The 16,590-nt window shown below is 50.2% G+C and overlaps 2 protein-coding genes across 3 annotated transcripts in view; one reads left to right on the forward strand and one right to left on the reverse strand.

The window, feature by feature from the left end:
- Positions 1-10,318, reverse strand: part of VASH2 (vasohibin 2) — a 34,490-nt gene extending 24,172 nt beyond the window's left edge. For both annotated transcript variants that reach the window (XM_069009566.1, XM_069009567.1), the window contains exons 1-3: positions 9,845-10,318; positions 4,608-4,696; positions 2,197-2,253 (exon numbers count right to left, since the gene is read on the reverse strand). In XM_069009566.1, coding sequence (XP_068865667.1) covers positions 2,197-2,253; positions 4,608-4,696; positions 9,845-10,147 — 449 coding nt within the window. In that variant the 5' untranslated portion in view covers positions 10,148-10,318. The remainder of the gene's footprint in view (positions 1-2,196; positions 2,254-4,607; positions 4,697-9,844) is intronic.
- Positions 10,160-10,819, forward strand: LOC138107045 (uncharacterized). The gene has a single exon (XM_069008379.1). The coding sequence runs from the start codon at positions 10,160-10,162 to the stop codon at positions 10,817-10,819; it is 660 nt and encodes a 219-aa protein (XP_068864480.1).
- Positions 10,820-16,590: the final 5,771 nt, after the last annotated feature.

Raw genomic sequence — 16,590 nt, forward strand, 5'->3', positions numbered from 1 at the left:
AAGTGAGGCCTTTCACACCACAGAAATTGCTCAGAGCAGCTCCTGTCACCTCAGCACAAGATGCCTGTCATTGCCATACTGGGAGCAGATTTCTTGCAAAGGCGAACACACCTCTCAGGAAAAAAAAATTTGGGGTGTAGGTGATTTTTCAGCTTTGATGAAAACTGACCTGCACACCAGATGAAGGAAAGGAAAGGAAAGCTTTCATGCACACCTCAAAACTACAGAGCAATCAATGCAGTATTCACACAGAATCACAGAAGCTGGGGCTGGAAGGGACCTCTGGAGATCATCCATCCAACCCTCCTGCTAAAGCAGGTTCATTTAGAGCAGGTTGCACAGGTAGGCTTTGAGTATCCCCAGAGCAGACTCCATAGCCTCTCTGGGCAGCCTGTCACCCTAAAGGTAAAATTTTTTTTCCTCACAGTCAGATGGAACTTCCAGGTTCAGCTTCTGTCCATTGCCTCTTGTCCTGTCACTGGGCACCACTGAAAATAGTCTGGGTCCCATCCTCCTGACTTGGCCAGGTGAATTTTAAAAGATCTGAAATCTAAACCAGAAACTGTAAGTTTGGTAAAAACAACTGGAATTTTGGTTTCATAAAAATGACAGGAACTTCAGACAGTCTTGCATGTGTTCTCCTTCTCAAAATTGGAGAAACCAAGACCAGGGCTCCAAGTGTTGGAGCCCTACAGCAGTACAACAGGATCTGGGCAGCAACACGTGCTCCTGACAGCTCCACTCCTCCCAGCACTCCCATCTACCCAATCCTGGAGCAAAGCAGCACAGGTCTCAGGACTTCACACTGCTCCAGTCCAGCACACATCATGTCACCAACTGTGCCTGGAAAGCTGGCAGCCCCTGAGGGGTTGGAGCATTTCCACGGTCTCCATCCTTAACTCCACAGAAGTCCTGCTGCCAACCCCATTCAAAGAAGTTCCTAGCAGCAACAAGACAAGGAGAGGAGTCAGACACTCGTCCCCAGGCAAACTCTAAGGCAGATAAGCAGAGGAAATGGCTCCACTTGGGAGAGGATTCAAAGCCACAGGCACATCTCCAGCTGCAAGCACTGTATCTGTTCCCTTCTAGGAAAGAGCACCATCCTCGAAAGGTAGGCTTTTATCCAGTGCAGGAAGTGGTAAGTGCTGAGCATAATTCATTTTCATCCTTCACTTCCTTTGAAAAAAGTAATGGGACAAATTTAAAAATGACTGAGCAGCTTGAAAATTGGTTTAAGCTTCTGTAAATCCATCTATCATTCAAGGCACAAGATTTGTTTTAAACTAGTTCCACCAGAGCAGTGAACATTAGATAAAGGAGGTGAGAAAGATTGCTGTCAGCAAGATGAAAACCTGAATCACAAAGCCGAGATGGGAACTGGAATTTTAGAGTGAGGGACCATTAGATTAATGACAGAGCTGGGAAGAGCTAGAGACAGACCAGTCTATGGGAGTAATTACATTCTGCTTATCTAAATTTCACCCTAAAATAAAAGCACAATGCTGTCAACACCCTTCCTGCCCTAATCTGCTAATTTATTGGGTTCTGTTAAAGAGATGTCCTAAGTATGCTGCAGTTCTAATGTGCAAGAGACCCCAGTTCTCTGCTGCCAGGCTCCCTGGGCACATGTTCATACTTGCACTGCACAACTCATCACCAACCAGCACAAGTCCACCACATGGAAGGAGCAGCAAGATGAGCAGCAAGGGAGAAGCACGGACACAACTTAAACAGTCCATTGTGATCCTTCAGGGAAAATGACTGTGCCCAGGATGTCAAAATTCCTGCTGCATTTTGCACAGCTAATCTCTTCCTACCACCCACAAAGGGCATTACAGCACTACCAGAATATCAGGACTTAATCAGTTTTCAGAAAAACAGCCCAGCCCTCCCAGCCCAACACCAATAAGCAGAGAGTCTTCCCACCCCTGTGCATGCAGCTCTGGCCTGCAGCCAAGCAGTTCCCACACAGCTGCTGAGCAAGAACAGCCCTTCCACTTGTTGGCTCTCGATGGTCCATTTGCCACCCGGCAGCAAGCTGGGACACTCCTCACAAAGGCAGCCACACAGGCAGCTTTGGCCCTCCCACAGAAGCTGTGGCACAGAGGAGACAGCCCTCCCATGCCATGGTGCTGCAGTGCTTAAACGCCAGGTGATCAGGGACAAGGGCACTAGAGCAGCTCCAGTGACACTTACCCACTTAGAGGTCTGGTTTTTCTGATCTCGAAGAACTGTGTTCCCGTGTGATTGTATCTGTATTTTGTCTGTTAAAGGAAAGTAACCTGAGCAGTGAAACAATAAAATAACACTGCTCAAAAGGTGAATTCCAGTTCTGAGTTCCTGCTGAAACACAAAACAGGCAGTAAAAGCCACTGACTCCCAGATATGAAACACTGGCACATGAAATAAAGCAAAACTTTTCACCTGTCTTTTTATATGATCTATTAACAGCACTAGGTGCAGAGTCAGGTATTAAGGTTGTCCATCTAAATGACACTCAAATTCGGCATTTGAAGGTTATGAATTCTCTTTTCCACTAAGTCCCACTCATTACTACATTGCAAGTTTGAAAAAAAGTCTCGCACTTGGACAAGAGAAAGCTTTCATAGCCTACCCAAACCAATCAGCATAATCCATGGTCTGAAAAAACTTATTTCCTTTAGAAGTCTTTTAACTCCATCGGCCACGTAGCTCACCTATGACCTGTAAATCAAAACCATTGCAGGTGCATCCATTTACAGTTAGGAAATATAAATCATTCTCTATAAAATACAGTGTTCTTGAAATGAAAACAACCAGCTACATGCAAATCAAGGTCATTAGTTAACACTACGAGTATAGCAGAAAAGTTCACCACAAATGATGCCAGATGATGCTAAATCTCGGCACCACTTGCCTAGAAGCACAGGCTGCCACACAGCAGCATCACCAAAAGCAGTCTCTTCCCTGCTCCTTGAGCATTGCTGTTCAAGCAGTAATGCAATAAATCAGACCAGGAAACCAATCCATTCGTAAAAACAAAAACAAAACAAAAAAAACCAACAAAGTTTTGTAAAAAAAATTATCACGCTGCCCTTACTTTTGCTAGGTTACTTTTCCAGTTGAATCTCTTTTCTAACCTAGTTCCCAAATTCTATTCCCATTAGAATGTTCATGCCAGTAAAGCTGGCAATACCAAGGCAGACACCAGGGCAGAGGCAGGTGACCCCATGGAAGCAAAAAGCTGCTTGCAAGGCATAAATAGCACAGCTGCTGGGTGCATAACCATAGCCTAAATAAAAACTCCAGCTCTCAACAGGATGCTCTGAACTGACTTCAATTAGAGTTCAGAACTCTCCACAAACAAGGCTTTACTTCCCCCCTGCCTTCAAAACCTAATTCATGAGGCCCTTTCAGGGTGCTCTGCACAAAGCATACATCCTCTTTCAGCCCTCAAAGGAAGCCCAGACACTGCTCCCCAGCCCACTTTGAAGCTTTTCTGAACACAGATCCAAACCCTGTGCCTAAGGCCTGCTCCTGCTACCTATCAGAATGCAGCATTTCAAAACCACTACGGGATGAGGTGGGGAATAATGTAATTTTTGGAGCTCTGTATGACATGGTATCCTCTCTGGCACAATCCCAGCGAGCAATGAGCCTCTTGTCCTGGCCAAGTGGCTGACATAAGGAAGAGAAATGCCCCGTCCCCCTGCAGAGCAGGCAGGCCCCAGCCTCCCTCCCCACAGCAGCTGCTGCAGCTCCAGGCCCGGCTGACGCCTTGATCCCAGCCACGACTCCCCACCAAGCAAACCGCGCCTGCTATTTTTAGATGTTCTTCCAGCTGCCACCCATATCCTTTCTTAATCCTTACCAGGACTTTACACTCATTCTTCATCCCCACAGCTTCCCCACACCCACATACACAAAAAGGCAGAGTTTAGAGAGAAAGGGAAACAGAAGAGCAGCATATGGGCCAGCAACCTTCTCTGAAATTATCTGTCAGCAATGGAAACAGTCAGGAACTGGGCATGGGGCAGTGACAGAGAGGCCAGCCAGATGTGTAGATCCCTGATGAATCCCCCAAGCAAGGTGGAACATCTGGAAGGGAGATTCCTTTAGTCAGTTCCTGTGTCACAGGCAAGCCTGCCCACCTTGGAGTCAGGACAGTTGCTTGTGCCCCTTGTCCCAATGACAAGCACTTCCCACAAGCTGAGCACATAGGCAATCCTCAGGGAGCCCACAGGGGCTGCCAAGGCAGAGGGAGAAAGGGTTTGCCACAACACTGGCTCTCTCTTAGTCGCTTTATGACAAGGTGCCACATTATTTCTCCAGGCATCATAATCCGATCATAATATCCTCATAAATCAACTTCAAAATAAGCACTTCTATTCCCACCAACGTCACTTCAGTTAAAATTTTCAGTATCATTTAAAGGTAATTACATCTCCCAGAGGATTGCTATGACAAGCTCAGTGCTGCTGGTGCTATCACAAATCCCTGGAGGCGTCCTTTTACCCCCAAATGATCCCAAGCCCTTGCAACCAGCTAAAGCTTCAGTAAAGTTCTGCTAATTCACACCAGGCACAAGTCAGCCTTCTTTCCGGAGACCACATGCTCAAGAAGGATACTGCAGCATCTTCATGTAGGTCTGTATTGCCTGAAGCCATTCTGGGATTGACATGGAGAGCTTGTAGTTTGGCACTGGCGGCACCGAGGGCTGGACACAAGAGAAAAGATAAAGAGGTTAGACAGCCATTGCTCCCCGCAGAGCAGATAAGTGATTTACCCGAGCAGCGGCATGTGCTTAGTGCAATACAGTGTGGCAGCACAGACGGCTTAAACCCCACGTGAACTCAAGCAGCAGGCAAAGTCATCCTGCTGACCACAGGGGCTGCCCCAGCAGCAGAGTCAGCCCTGTCCCTGCACAGAGAGGCCGTGGCAGGCTGACCCTCAGAGCGGCCGGCATCCCTCAAACACCACCCTATGCAGGCAGACAGTCCAGCACAGAAAGCCTGTGCTTCCCATCTCCCCCGCCAGCACAGGGCAGTTTGGATGAGCAGAGTCCCAGTACTGACTCTGCTGTTCTCCCTCCCCCAGGAAGCCATTTCAAGTCTAATTTTTTGCCTCCTTTACCACAAGAGAAAGATAAAAGGAGACAAGGATCCCGGGCTGCATAATTTCCCATCTGCCATGTGTCTGAAGCATGCTTACTAGGGAGGGAGAGCATGGTACCTAGAAGACCACCTGGGACCCAAATATTTAATGACATTAAGACACTTAAAGATATAGACTGGCAACATAATGGGATTTTTCCAAAATCTTATAAGACATCTGCTTGTGCCTAAGCATTTTAAGAAGGCAGGCCCTCAATCCATGTTTAATCCCCACAGCTATTTGGCTCCTGAGCCTACAGCCATGCAGGAAAGGGGTAAAGCCTTGTCCCAAGTCCACTTATTTTAGGGGTGAGACTGCAAAACATGGGGTTCAGAAGATATTAAAGTGGGCAGCATGGCTGAAAAGAAGTTAGCACAATTCTCACAAACACAGTGAAGGAAGCAGTTTATTTGAATATTAATGCAGATTCAAATTCAGGAACCAGCAATTTGGGCAGCTGTGACAAGGTGCAAAGAAAAGCATCTGTGGGCCCACATAGTTGTAACCATAGTTTAAAGCTCATACAGTGACATATCACTGTCCTTAATATACTTCAAGTCAGAAATTACAGGTAAGAACAGCAAGTTCAAGGTGGTATGGGGCCATGTCTGCCACGGAGATTTTCCTCTCCAGTTCTCACCTCCATTAAGATTGTGTGTTTGCCTTCAGAGAGTGAGCACCGGTAATCCCAAGGTGACCAAAACCCAGCATTTACCACACACAGCAAGTTACTACAGTCAAATAGTAAATACATCTCAGAGAAGGGGGAAAAAAGGACCAAACCAGAGACTCTTACACTACTGGCACACAGAAACATACTGTAAGTGGCAAGCAGATGGCGAGGCTTCCAGCTCACCCCCGCCATCCCAGTGCTACATGGGTGCCGGCATGCCTGCACACGTGGGCCTCCTCCTCTCACCAGTGGGAGTTAGGAGCAAGACTCATTAGTGCTTCTTAATCACGATTTTCATGCCTAAGCTCTTCATTAGAGGCATGTTTTTGGTTCCACAGGCTCCTTTCTCACCCAGTCCCTTTGAATGAATTATTCACCTGTCCCTTCCAGCACAAAGGCAGACCTGGACTCAACACACCAGATAAGGCTCAAGTTTCAGAAGCAGCAAGGAGCTGACAAAAGGAATTATGGCAGGGCTGTCACACCTTCCCCGGGGTGGCTGTTTCTGCTCCAATATACTCAATCCTTTGCTTCAAAGATACAGAAGCTCAAGGTGCATGCATTGCACTTACACAGCACACCAAGACAATGAGAGTCCCAGCTAGCAAGGGGCCTGGCTTCAGAGGTGGGGATTTCATCCTTTTCCCAGCCCTCACCCAGCTGTGGGACCTAGGACAGCACCCCATAGGGATAGCACCTGTGTGAACAGACACAGCCCTTCCTGTAACCCACAGTGGCCACCCTCACCAGAGGACACAAGTTTGGACCGCCAAGTGAGATGCTCCCCACCTCCACATCATCGTGCAAAGAGGATGATCATGTCAGACACCAGAGCATAGTCTAGTAAAGAGAACCAGGGTTTTCCCACTGGCTGGCACATATTCCAGTTATCTCAGCAGGCCTGCTGAGCCAGGAGGCCCAAGCCCCTCCAGATCTCAGGCAAGGAGGGTGAAGTGTCCATCAGCCTGAGCCCACACAGGTCAGCACTGCTCTCCTCTCTCCAGCGCAGGGCAGGCAGCACACACACCATGCTGCCAGCCAGGCCAGGCACTGGGGAGCCACATGCCTTCCAAACATTTTTCCCTCCCTGATTCCTGTCCCAGCTGCAGGAGGAGCAATCCTGGGCACCCACCCAGCAGGGAGCAGAAGCCAGGGCTGCACGACACCGCAAGTGAAGGAAAACACAGCATTGTTGTGACTGAGGATGCAGCATCTGGAGGCAGTTCCTGGTATGCATCCACAGCAGCAAGGAGCAGGCAAGGGTTTGTAGCAGGAGGTCATGGATGGCAAGAGGAAATGCAGACACAGCACTACAGACCATGAATTTGTAAAGCGAGTGAAATTCAGAGACGAGTCCGATGAAAAGCCTTGACCTTATATCAGTCTTTCCAAGGAACAGCAGCTCCAGAGACAGTGGAGCCGCTGCAGTGCAAGACCACGTGGCAGAGCTGGAGACTCATCCCATGGCTGGAAATGCCGTAGTCTCAGTTCACCACAGACATCCTGCGTGAAACTCATTTTGCCTGATTCCACTGTCTCACTTAATGGCCAGAAAGTCATTTCCTACTAGCTCCCCCTGCAAGCACACTGTTACTCAGCATGGATGGAGATGACAGGCAAGAGTCCTTGAAGCTGCTGAGAGGTTTAATTTGTTAAAACTTCCAAGTATCTCCAAGATCACAGAACAGGCAAAGGACTGCACAGCCCTTCCAAACTGTGAGCCTGAACTATTCCCAGAGCTCAAGCCAACAGTCAGAGGTGGGGACCCCACAGGTTCCAAAACTGCCCTTCTTGCAGACAAGGCAGCTTTTTGTGAGGACTGTGCCTCCCGAGAGAGATGCAGCCATGCACTTCTGCAGCTTGCATTTGTTCCAGTAAGGACAACCTCACCGACACAGTAAGAAGCTACTTACCACCCTGCGTGTATGATTGCTGAGACTAATACCAAGATGATTAGGGCAATCAAGTGGAGCTTCTTGGAGAGGGGATGAAAACTCTCTCCCATCACTAGGGATTAAGAACAGATCAGATGCAGAAATGGAGCAGTTGCACACGCCACTCACTCAGCCTGAACCAACTATTAATGCAAGCAGATTACAAATCATCTTCTCACAGGCACAAGTTTCCCTCATCACTCCCAAACAGCAGTACCTGGTCTTTTGCAGGGTGACACATACCCAGCAGCACAAGCCAATTAAGAAAATTTGTCCCACCATTTAAGGAACAAGTCTCCCCTCACATTCCTACTCTGACCCAGAAATTACCATCAAAACTTTAGTAATCCACCACCACTCAGTGGCAAAAAAACCTGCTCCTAACCTTCATTTGCTCACCTGAGCTGTGCTGGCCCTAATAAGGGCCAGGTAGTCCTCAAACTACCCTCTGACCCCAGAGGTCTCACACTTAGCCAGCAAGAGCTACTTATCACAGAGGGTGCCATGTTCTCCTGCCCTTGAAGAAATTAATCATTGTAACAGGAATTTTGCTTCCAGGCAGTGCTGGAAGAGTACAACTCCTACAGCACTCTGCACTGATCATCAGCATCAAATGATTTGGCCAGGCAGATTTCAAAATATTTTTTCTTCTGCCCAGCTTCAGCACATGCCACAGAGAGTCAGCCCAGTGCTGTAGCACTGAAGAAGAAGACATGGGCAATGCTCTGCGGGACATTCCCACAGGAATACAGTGTGCAAGTCAGCAGACTGGAGCCACTGGCATGTCTCACCAGATGCTTTGTCAGTCACCACGGGTGTCACCAGTAAAAGTTACATACTCTGGAGCTGGGAAGTAAAGGATGAAAGTCAAGCCTAGTGCGTGCTTTGCCATCTTTTAACACCAAACAGGTTTGTAGGCCATCTAGACTGGCATAAGCTGGTCAGGCTGCTGAAACTAGAAGTTCTGCCCTCTCCCTGCCCCTTCATTTCCACCTCAAGTGCTTGTGTAGGTACAAGGTGAACCACACCAAGGAACCACAAACTCAGCATAACCCGATTTTTCTTTAGCTGGATATGCTCCCCCATCCAAACAAAAGCTGGTTCCTGCACAAGGAGAGCCGAGTGGAGAGAGATCATCCCTTTTGCACCTGCACTGGACTAAACATTGCAGAAGAGAGATGAAAGGCCTTTTCAGCCTGAATCTTATTTGACAAGCACCTTCACAATACAGCCCTATGCAATAAGCTTTCAACTTCCCCGTGCACAGAATTTCCTTTCTACTCCACGTAAAGAACAGGCATACGGTTCATGTCAGTATCACTGACAGCCTGGACCATGACAACAGCAGCCCAACCATCTCACCCCGGCATGCAGAGGGATATGAATCAAGCCAGACTTCAGCGGTCAGCTCTGATTAATGCTGCTAGATGTGGGGAGTGAATCAAGCTCAAAGTCTGCCAAAGCAAAGAGTGTTAAAGACACTGCGATCAGGAATGCAGCACAGTGTCGAGAAGCCTTGGAACAACAGCAGACATCAACATTTTATTTGCTGGCCTGGAGGAAAAAGACTCGAGTCAGGCAGAGCTGTTCGGGGCTTGTACCGAGGAACGTACAAGACAAAAGCATTTGGAATCTTTCCACATACTGGAAATGAAATGTCTGAGTTTTAAATCCCTTGTTACATTTGAGGACCAACGCTGTGTTTTAGGAAATGCCTGTGTTCCAAAAGGAAAACAAAAACCCGTTTTAAATTGCACGAAGTGCTTCACTCAGTCCCTGAAGATTTCTTTTAACTCTTGTTTTCTGCTTTTTTTCTCTCCAAGCTAAAATGAGTCATTTTCTTCCTACTTGTTCCTCAGCACACCAACTCCAGCCCCTAAGCACCTCGCAGCCCCCGCAGCCCGTTCTGGGCGCTTTCGGCCAGCAGATGCCCCATCCTTCTCCCCACTGCCCCGAGAGCATCCTCGGGGCTGCGGTGTCACACCCTCCCACCCAGCCCTGGAGCCTCCCCGGCACAGAACGCGGCAGCCGCCGGACCGCAGACCTCGGGCTCTGTGTCACCCGCTCCTTCTGCACCAGGGGACACACGGGGGCCTCGCCTTACCCGAGCCAGGCGGGCGGCGCTCCGGATGGCCGCGGCCACGGCACCGCCGTCGGGGTGCACCCGCTCCACGTGCCCCCACATCCGCTCCCAGGTCTGCCCGTCCATGGGGAAGCCGCTCTTGTTCACCAGGAAGAGCGAGCCGCCGTCCCGCTGCTGCTCCTGCTCCTCCTCCTCCGAGCCCCCGCCGCTCCCGCCGCCGCCCGCCGCCCGCGGCTGGGCGCTCCGCGACCGGCCCCCCTCCTTGCCGGCCGCCGCACGCCGGCTGCTCCCGCGGCCGCCGCCACCGCCCGCCGCGCCCGTCATGGCCCTGCGGCCATGCCCGAGGCCCGGGACCGCTGCCGGGATGTGCCCCGCGGCCTCGCCGCCGCCCGCCCGCTCTTTATGGGTATCTATGTATGTGTGCCTGCGACGGGCGTGCGGAGGAGGCTAGCCAGGGACGGCCCCTCGCTAGCGTCGCCGGCCCGCTCGCTCCGGGCGCCCCGTCCCGATCCCGGTACCGGCCGCGCTGGGGGCGCGCCGCGCGCCATGCCGCGCGTTACCGCGCGACCGGCCGCCCGCCCGCCCGCGGCGCGCCCCCATTGGCCGCCGCAACAAAGAGGGGCGGGGCCCGCGGGGCGGGGCGGGGCGGGGCGGGGCGGGGCGGGGCGGGGCGCCACTGGCGGAGACGCCTCCCGGAGGCGCCCCCTGCCGGGCAGCCCGAGCCACCACAACGAGGCGGCGCAGACCGACCGAGCGCTTTCGCCCGCCGCCGAACCGAGGCGAGCCCCGCCGAGCCGACACTGGCCGAACGCAGCCGAGCCAGGCGGAGTCGAGCCGAGCCGAACCCAGCCCAGCCCAGCCGAACCCAGCCCAGCCGATCCCGACCCCTCCGAGCCGAGGCGATCCCCTCAAGCCGAGCCCAGCCCAGCCCAGCCCAGCCCAGCCCAGCCCAGCCCAGCCGTGCGTCCCGGTCCCCACTGCGTGACGGACGCCTGAGGAGGAAACTCCTAATTGGAGAGAGCTGCTTTTCCGTTCTTCCCAACAGGGCTGGAAAACCCCTTGTTAAGCACTCAGCGTTTCGGTGGCGGCGGTGAGATCGCAGCCTGAAGGCAAAGCGCTGCCGAGAGAGGCACCAGGCGCTTGTGAGGGGTGGGCGGAGGAGCGCCCCAGGCCCGGGCAGAGAACTCCCCGGCGGTACTGCCTCTCCGGCGCCCACTGTGCCCTGGTGGCTGTGGCCACGCTCGGACGGGAATTTTCAGCTCTTTACTTCAAGCACAACAGTGTCAGTGTAATACAACTCCTAGAGCTAGGAGTGGCCCCCCCATCAGATACAAATAGTCTGAAAAATGTTGCTCCCATCCCCTGCCCATGCGCTTAGATACTACTGCCACTCTGATCTCCCTGGCTCCCAGGCATGAATAAATTTCTGCGGTGCCCTAATCAGCTTCCCGAAGGCTCTCAGGAGCCAGGAGTGTATGTTGAGTTGCTAATCACTCTCCACAGGAGCCGGTGTCTCCGTGAGTCCTACCAGTAATCCTCCCTGCTGTCCCCTGGCCACATGGTATGCCACAATCTCATCAGGAGGTTTAATAGAAGGGAGGACAGAGAAAAGCTCTTCCATCAGCTAAAGCAAATCAAGGGCTTCAGCTTACATGGCTTGCCCAGTGTCAGCTTTCAGCCCAGGAGACTTTGGTCTAGGAAACCCCCCGAGCTGAATGTGGGGGCTCTGTGTGTAAATGGCAACAAAATCCGGGAGAAAGGAGGAAAGGTCAGAGTGGGTTTAGAGCTGCTGTGGAGTCTTCACCCTCTTCCTATGTCCTGCATTTCCCTAATCATCAAGCAAACACTGCAACTGGAGGGAAAATGTCTGCCCATGCTGGGCAGAGACGATAGATACACACACACACACACCCTGCTGGGTTTGGAAGCAGGATCCCAGGGGGAGCACAGCCTCTCCTTCTGGAGCGCAGATGATGCTGAACATCAGCAAGATGTGAGAGCCCCAAGATGAGTTCCAGATGGGAGATGATGAAGCTCAGAGACCCAGAGAGGCTGCAGATGGCTGCTGACACAGGGAGAGGGCTCTCAAGGAGCCAAGGGAGGCTCAGGCAAGACAGCACAAAGAAAGGAAGGCCGAGAAAGTCTGCAAGTTCACTGGAGCAGAGCCAGGGGAAAGCTTGAAAATCATTCAGATCTGGATCTTAGAACAAATGGGACTGTGCAGGTGGTGGCATCCATGTGTGAGCAGCTGAGGGGCACACTGCTCATGACAGAGCCTGGAGTGCTGGGATTACGCAGTGGAATGTCATCCTCAAGGATGCTGATACACAAGCTGGCAGTCACGTATGTCCCAGAGCCTTGCTCCCTGTTGGAACAGGCAACCACGTTGAAGCTGTCACAGCCTTGCTCAGTGCTGCTTCACTGCCCAGAGCAGCCAGGAAGCTTCAGATTGTGTTTTCCTACACCCACCCACTTCTCAGCCACCCTGGAAGGGTGAAGATTAGAGTGATGCTATGTGCTTTGCAGTTCAAAGCCTCCTGCATCCACCATGTCAGGGCGTGCTCCATGCCAGAGGGAAGGACTCTCCATGGCCAGACAGGTAAGGGGCATGGCAAAGCTGGGACACCACAGCTCTTTTAACAGCAGTCTGCAGCATCCAGACCACTTCCAATCAGGACTGAAAGAAAGGAAATTCTTACCAGCTCCTCCCTAATGCTCAGGCTGACGAGTGACAAGTTAAACTCCCAGAGGTCAGCCAGTGTGTCCAAGGCTAGCTGTGGGCTGGACAGGCAGAAGTTAGCTGTGGTCCCGAAACTAAAGGCAACTTTGAAACAACAGCCTAAGAAGATAAAAGTAGAGTCCCTAAGTCCCTAAAACTAAGGGAAAGTCTTAATAACCCTCTTGCCAGCTACAAATTAAGAGTAAAAATAGAATAATGCTGGTTTGGATTAGCCTAAGCCCTCCCTGGTATTAGTTATGAACAGACATTCAAGATGAGTAAAAGCAGAATGGGATATGCATCATGCCCCCAGTATCCCATGGCTTTCACCTCGTGGAGTCACCTAATTTTGATACCATGACTCTCAGCAGAGCTGCCTTGCTTCCTGCTCTGTTTGCAGCTCTTCCTCTCACACCAGGTTCCTGCCCATCCGCTGTCCCAGTGTGTCAGACCTTTTTGACTTTGAAATTCAGTCTTTGTATGGATGCACCTTTCTAAAGATAGCTCTGAACAACACCTCAAATCTACAGTCTTACTCCTAATGCAGAGCTCATTGCTACCACAGCTGCTTTCTGGGTCAAAGGAACTAATTTGATCATAAAATCATCATGTAAGAGGGTTTTAACCTTCATTATTTCCAATTGCAGACTCATTTAAATGCAGCATTCAAAAGGCCCTGCAGTGCAATTACACAACCAAGTGCAGGAAAATTAATAGCTCTTAATTTGCACCATGGGAGCAAGGTGATATCAGCAGCGGCACTTTTTCCAAGCAGACTCCTTCTCCAAAGTGCCACCCTGACACCTCCACAAGGAGTCCCACTATCCCCTTCCTCAGAAAGCATCCTCTTGCAAAAAGCAATGAATTCAGCCCGGCCCCACAGCAAACCCTCACTGCCCTGTGATACTGAGCAGAGGAAGTTCATTCATGTATTTATTTGGGCTTATCTGGGAAAACACTTCCTCTATTAGCCATTGTTTCCGAACAGCCCTTCTTGTGCAAGGAGCCAGCAGGAGAAGGCTTTCCTGGGCAGCACCTCCAGCTTGACCTGGCCTGAAGAGTGAGCTGCAGCCAAGCTGGGGAATGGACCATTGGTGTCATTTGCTGTCTCATGGCCTCTGAGATCTCATGCACTGCCCAGGCTCCTGCTTTGCTGCTTTGAAATTCGGTGGTTTTCTGCTCTGCAGATCTTTTGCCAGCACAGCTCCAGCCTTTTGTAAGACCTTTGTAAGGCCTTGTCTGGACTCTGCTATCAAATATGATATGTGAAAATACTTCTCACTGTGAACGGGAATGCCACTGTGCTACCAGGGCCACAAGGGGGGCAACAAACCCAGAAGTGAAACAAGACCAGCAGCAGCACTGCAGCAAAAGATGGGCTGGTCAGCAGAGTGCCCTTGCCTCTGTCCTGCCTGGCCAGCCTGGCTCTGCGACCTATACTCTGGACCTCTCCAAGCCAGGCCATGTGGCAATTCCCCTGGTCCCAGTCCACAATAGTGCCCTTCTCAGAGGCACAGCCATCCCACAAAGCTGGCCCTGGTGCATTTGCTTTGATGCCTCTGCAGGCAGGCAGTAGGGAGCTGCTCCAGCAGCCAAGCCAGCAAGGGGCAGGAGACACATTTTGTTCTAGCCCTCCTAGGCACAGATGAAATTTTCTTTTGTGCAAGAAGGGGGTGTTCAAATCTGCTGCCGTCCAAGGCAGTGCTGGGAAGCAAAAGCTTGTTTATCTTTGTCTCTTTACTTCCATCAGATGGTAAGAGAACAGATCTGGACCTAGGTTGTCTCCCAGGTCAGTAAAAGTGGACACCAAGTGCTCTGCACTCACTGAAGGTCCCTGTACCAGTATCAGTTACTGGTGGAGCAGGAAATGTGCCCAGTACCTCCAGCTGGCAGCATTCAGTGCAAAAGCCGGAAGCCTAGGTACCTCACAAAGGGTCCCCAGTGAGAGGACAGCTAATGTCTTTACAAGCAGTTTGATGGGTGAAGGTAGGGGTGTTAACATCTTTGAAAGGGGTCTTAATGTCCCTGCTAACTCTGGGCAGCAGGTTTGTTGCAGAGCCCACTCAGCTTGGCTCCTGAAACAAGGGTCTGCACAAGCCGGAACTACTGAACTTTGGGGTAAAATAGCAGGTTCAAGAGGGAATATGTGGTAGGCGGTTCGGGAAGGCTGTACCTTCCCTCTACCTCAGCCAGTGGGGAAAGGAAGAGGGCAACATGCGGCCGGGAGCTTAGGATAAAAGGAGGCTGTGCCCTCCAAAACCGAGAGAGAGAAAACCCCGCGGGCGTGTGCCTCGGTGGGCTCTCTCCCTTTATTCGAATAAAGTTGCAGAACTCCTCTGTCTCCTTTTTGGTCATAAACGTCTGGTGTTTGTGGATTTTCCTGACACCAGCTTGGGCACACTGTTCTGCTGAAGTCAGGCCAAGTGATCTTAATGGTCTTTGCTGCATTTAGGAGCCGGCAGAGCAGCTGCAGTCCAAAACGGTTAATCCTACAAAGGTGCTTCAGCTTTGCAGAGGGCAGCAGAAAAGCACGGGTCAAGAAAGGTTGCCTGCTGTAAGTAAATTGCATTATTGCAATGCAAATATTGGCCCATTTCCTGAGAAGACCATAGTGACCTCATTTGATCCTTTGAAAGGCAAATAAAAATTGTTTGTTTGGGGCTTTTTTTCCTAAATTGAACATTATGCTGGAGTGGGATTTTTTTAGTAATGAAACGAAAGGTCAAACCGTGATAAGAATGTAACCACGGCAAGATGGGAATGGCTGTTGATACAGGTTTGCAGGAGCGATTTGCATAACCAGTAAGAACAACTTTCTGTATTCATAAAATTGCCATGTGATTACTGGGAAAATAAATATGTAAAGCAGACTTTAAAAAAAAAAAGCAAGCTCTAAAAGACATGCTGGAGGGTGTGTTTCCTTGGAGCTTTCCCCAAGGTAGCCCTTTCTGAGAACTCTTAACACAGTATTTATTTTGCAATGGTCTAGCAGAAAAAACAGCCATCAGCTGTTTTGGCTGCACCAATGAAGAACTTCAGCAGCACGTTTTGATTTCTGCCTGAGCAAGTCCAGGATCTCCTGCAATAATTCTACTGCAACAAATCATTACAGTGTTTATTTTAGATGGGACTAGCTGGACTCCATTGTTTTCAGAGTAGTCCAACAGGCAAGATTTTGTGGCATTAAAAAAGATTTTAAAAACCTTAAAAAAAAAAAAGTCATGAAAAGCCTATAAATCAGACCAAAACTGGTTTGCAAATTTTCACTTTCCATTCCCAAGTGCAGGTCAGCATGTCCTAGTAACCTGACAGAGCCTTTGCTACCAGTGAAATAGCCTTTTCCATACTTCCTACAGTCACTTCACTCTGGTCTACAACTGATGGCATCGGATGCAGGTGAAACTGTTGTTTCTAAGTGGTAAAACATCAGCATCCCAATTAGCCTGCCTTACTCCTTCTGTCTCGTTCCAAAGTTTCAGTCTCAAACACTGCAGTAGTTTGGGAAAATAATTACGTCAATAGTTTGCTGTGAAGGTCTTACTAGTCAACATATCACATGATTTGGTCTCTGCAGCAAGTTCTGCTTACAAAAACAAGAAAACACTAATATAACCTTCCATAAATATTGGCAATTTTTTTTTTTACTAGTTACTTCTTTAACCTTTAGTCAGAGGGTAAACTACCCAGCACAATCACCTTTTTTTTTCCCAGAGGAACTGCATAATAAAAATGCAGATAATAAAGAAAGGCAGTGGCTGAAAAAAATCTGCTGCTTAGAAATGAGATTTCTTTTCAGCAATCGTCAGCACCCACAGGCCTTGTCACAAGGGAGCTGCCAGTGGTGGCACCACCAAAGGTGAGAGTCTGGACTTGCCTCCACTGCCAACTGAGCACCTGAGTCATCCCTGCCTGTGTGGAGAGAGGAATGTACTGCAATAAACCCCTGCCTGCTTAAGATTAGAAGCACAATTGCTGTTGCTGTTCAGAAATAAATTAAACAATCTAGTTCTGCTGTGGGATAATCTGTGCCCTCTAGCAATAGTACGAT

The sequence above is a fragment of the Aphelocoma coerulescens genome, chromosome 3 (assembly GCF_041296385.1).
Source record: "Aphelocoma coerulescens isolate FSJ_1873_10779 chromosome 3, UR_Acoe_1.0, whole genome shotgun sequence".
Classification (NCBI taxonomy): Eukaryota; Metazoa; Chordata; class Aves; order Passeriformes; family Corvidae; genus Aphelocoma; species Aphelocoma coerulescens.